The following is a 3,407-nucleotide window of genomic DNA, read 5'->3' as shown; positions in this document are numbered from 1 at the left end:
GGGATGAGCACGAGCTTGGCCGCTCCTTACATAGGGTGGCTTGGCCCTGGAGAGCTGGTACTTGGGACCATCCCCACACTGTTCACGAATGCCTCCTGCTCCGGATCGTGTTTATTGTGACTGCGCTCGAACCTTTTTCTGCGAAGTTGACCGCTACTACATTGCTGGCTTATCCAACAAGTAAAATCCTTCAAGGCTTTCACTGATTTAGCTAGATAACACCGACGGTTCCAACGGTTCTGGCTTTGGCGGTTCTGGCCCTGGCTCTTCGGCCCTCTTCCGTCAATCATCATCTTTTTCGTGACAAGCCTCGTCTCAGGAGCCAGATACACGCGCAGTAAACGCGGATTCCAACACGGGCTGGGTGTGCATTCGGTTCTGTCATCAATTGCCACTAATAATATCCCCTGACATTTTCAACTTTTTGTCAGCTCCCATTGGGCTCACATTCGTTTCTGCACTTTTCCCCCTTGAGCAACCGGGACAAATTCGGGTGCCTCGTTTATTTGCGCCTTGCCCTTCCCTTATTCTTTTTCAAAGAAAATAAAGGGGACGAAGAGGAAAGGGAGTTTATAATTTTCCCGATTCTGCGGCTCTTCAGGTGTTCATGTAACAGGTGGGGATAAATCATTATTACCATGGCTTTCCCAGCGATCCAGCGCGACTCGAAATCTCCATTATTGTCTCCCCGAATGGCTATAAAGAGCCCATCGACCGATACCGCCTCCTACAATACACCTCCAGAAAACTCAATTGCTGATTGGTCCCAATGGATGCAATGGGACGAGCTCGAATCTGATGATATATCAGCTCATGCGGATCTTTTCAATATGCCTTCGAACATCGATGAAGAATTATCTAATGTACATAAGACTATGGTACCAAAGACGTTCGATCTTTTACCAGTCAACACCCCGTTCACATTTACGGCTGGCTCTTCAAACTGTGACACCATTTCACCGCAGGAACCACCACTTCTATCGGATATCTCTCCTGCCACTTCTGACTCTCTTGATTCGACGTTTGGTCCTGAGTTAGCCAACGGGCATCGGAATAACTCTGTGCCAGAAATACCTTCCCCTGCAGACCACGCAAATAGGAACACATCAGAAAGGAAGAGGACCCCTTCCTCCACTTCATTAATTCCTCTTTTACCAACAGACAGGAAACGGAAGGCGGAGGTAGCGGATCCTCGTCGCTTCTCTGCGGAAGATGATATGTTATCCGGTTCAAAAGCTTTACATTCGAAGAAACGATCCCACAACGTAATCGAAAAGCGATACCGTGCCAACCTCAATGACAAAATTGCCGAATTACGAGACAGTGTACCCTCTCTTCGAGCTCTAGCCAAGCAGAAAAATGGAATATCCGGCCAGGGAATGGGCGATGATGATGAGATTGTATTGTCCTCTAACAAACTCAACAAGGCTTCTATTTTAGCCAAAGCCACCGAATATATTCGTCATTTGGAACAACGGAACAAACGCTTGGAGGAGGAGAATGTCGGCCTGAAAAATCGCCTTCGACAATTAGATAAAGTTCAAGAACAAAATTTAACAAACTTCACGAATGCTTCCGGCTCCGGGTCAACGGCTGGTGCCTACACCTCTTCCCCTGACTCTAGACATGGATCCTCCCCAGACGTCTTCTCACAAGCCGAAGACATTTTTCCTGAAAGTTCCCCCAACTCTTTCCATCCGCCCGAAGGGCTTATCAAAGTCCCTGAGTATTTCAAACGTATGCGAGCGACTGGACCCCAGCAACACTATGCAGAATCTCTCAACCAACCATCAAATACAAATACAAATTATGCATCATCAGGCGGTCGACGAGTGATCCTTCCCAACAAATTTATGCTTGGGACGCTTGCTGCTCTAATGATAGTCGGTGGCTTCGAAAACCAATCAAAATCAGAGTCCTCCAAAAAGGGGTTACTTGGTATTCCTCTGCAGTTTCCTGGAGACATATCCCGCTTCGTTCAAATGTATTTCGGCGGCTTGACGGCGACGTCGTGGCAAATTAGAGCTCTGTCTCATTTCGTATTAACTTCAGTGGTTGTGGTGGGAGCCGCTTGTGCTGTCTTTGCTTACCTATTTAATTCAGCCCCAAGGCGAGCAAAGCATCCAACTAAGTCCCCCTCGGGGTCGAGAAGCACTGCCGGTGTCTCACCAATTGAATTCCGGCAAGAGGCGTGGCTCACAAGTATCCAGACTGTCTGGGTACCGAGGCACACATTCTTCCCTGAATGGTTTGCAGTAACGTGGCGTTGCTTGGAGTATGTCCTAAGTTGTCTTCTTGGATCCAAGCTGTATTCCTGGCTCACAGGAATTACCGAGGACGATGAAAAAGCAAGGGCTAAAGCATGGGATATAGCCATTGATGCTCAACTAACCGGAGGTGACCCGGAAGTCAGCAAGAGCCGGATGGTTCTAACTATTTTCGCCTCCGGCACGTTGCCAAGAACTCCAGCACGGGTGATGTTGAAAGCCCTCCATTGCCGCATTTTACTTTGGAGGGTGGGTTCTCCGGGCTCGTGGGCTTTTAGACTCTCAAACCACATTGGCTCCCTCCTGGCCAGATATCAATGGGATATAGCAAGAAATCTATTAAAGAATCTACCCAAGGACCACGAAGATGCACTTCCAGAACATCTTGTCACTCTTCTCGAAGCGGATTTGGATGATGTTATGACCGATGCAATAACGCAACGTGCATCCAACATGGCATGGAACAGATCTACCCAAGAAGCTACTTATGGTGAAGACGCTATGTTAGATATTGTCGTTGAAGACACTGCAGTACGCTCGCCGCTCGATGCTCTTGCGGCGTGGTGGTCCAGTAGAGCTCTTCAGAATGCATTGATCCATTGTCTTGATTTTGATGCCTTCCCACCCGAGCAGAAACTCAGAGAAGTCTTCGAACTCAACCTCAATCTAGCGTCAAATGTGGCACCGCTCGCCTCAGCTGCTTATACACGAGCGGCTGTAATCAAAGCCGTTTTCTTTGGTGAAGACAGAGTGACAAATATTAACACTGTCCTTGCTGCCCTTCCGCGACCCAAAAGCCAGCCAGCCATCAGCAGTACAAATTTCCTTGATTCATCAGTCCCACCGTCAGCGCGGGCGGAAATATCTATTGCTGTTCGGTGCGCCATGATTGCTGCGATACTGAAAGGGCAGGTGGGTGGAGATCCATCCACGCCCCAACTCACGATTCGCAACGCAATTGAACTATTCAATGTTCTTCCGATCGATCCCGTTGAGCTTACGCTCCTGGGGTTCGCCTCCCTCTACCACCTTTTACATGTCGTAGCAGCCGAACAACATCTGCTTTTGGAGTCTTCCTTATCTTCCTCCATGTGCTCATCCGCCTCAGACACCACCTCCTCAACCCAGCGTTATGAAACA

At 48.6% G+C, this 3,407-nt stretch overlaps 1 protein-coding gene across 1 annotated transcript; it reads left to right on the top strand.

Annotated features, from left to right (window-relative positions):
• Window positions 1-638: 638 nt before the first annotated feature.
• On the top strand, window positions 639-3,312 carry HCAG_07218 (conserved hypothetical protein; the record flags this gene model as incomplete). Its single annotated transcript, XM_001537746.1, has 4 exons — window positions 639-863; window positions 966-1,737; window positions 1,885-3,145; window positions 3,180-3,312. The coding sequence occupies 4 exons, from the start codon at window positions 639-641 to the stop codon at window positions 3,310-3,312; spliced, it is 2,391 nt and encodes a 796-aa protein (XP_001537796.1).
• Between the last annotated feature and the right edge of the window lie 95 nt (window positions 3,313-3,407).

The sequence above is a fragment of the Histoplasma capsulatum genome, genomic scaffold, assembly GCF_000149585.1.
Source record: "Histoplasma capsulatum NAm1 scaffold_8 genomic scaffold, whole genome shotgun sequence".
NCBI classification, from domain to species: domain Eukaryota; kingdom Fungi; phylum Ascomycota; class Eurotiomycetes; order Onygenales; family Ajellomycetaceae; genus Histoplasma; species Histoplasma mississippiense.
Note: the sequence above shows the minus strand (reverse complement) of the source record. Positions and strands in the feature narration are given on the sequence as shown.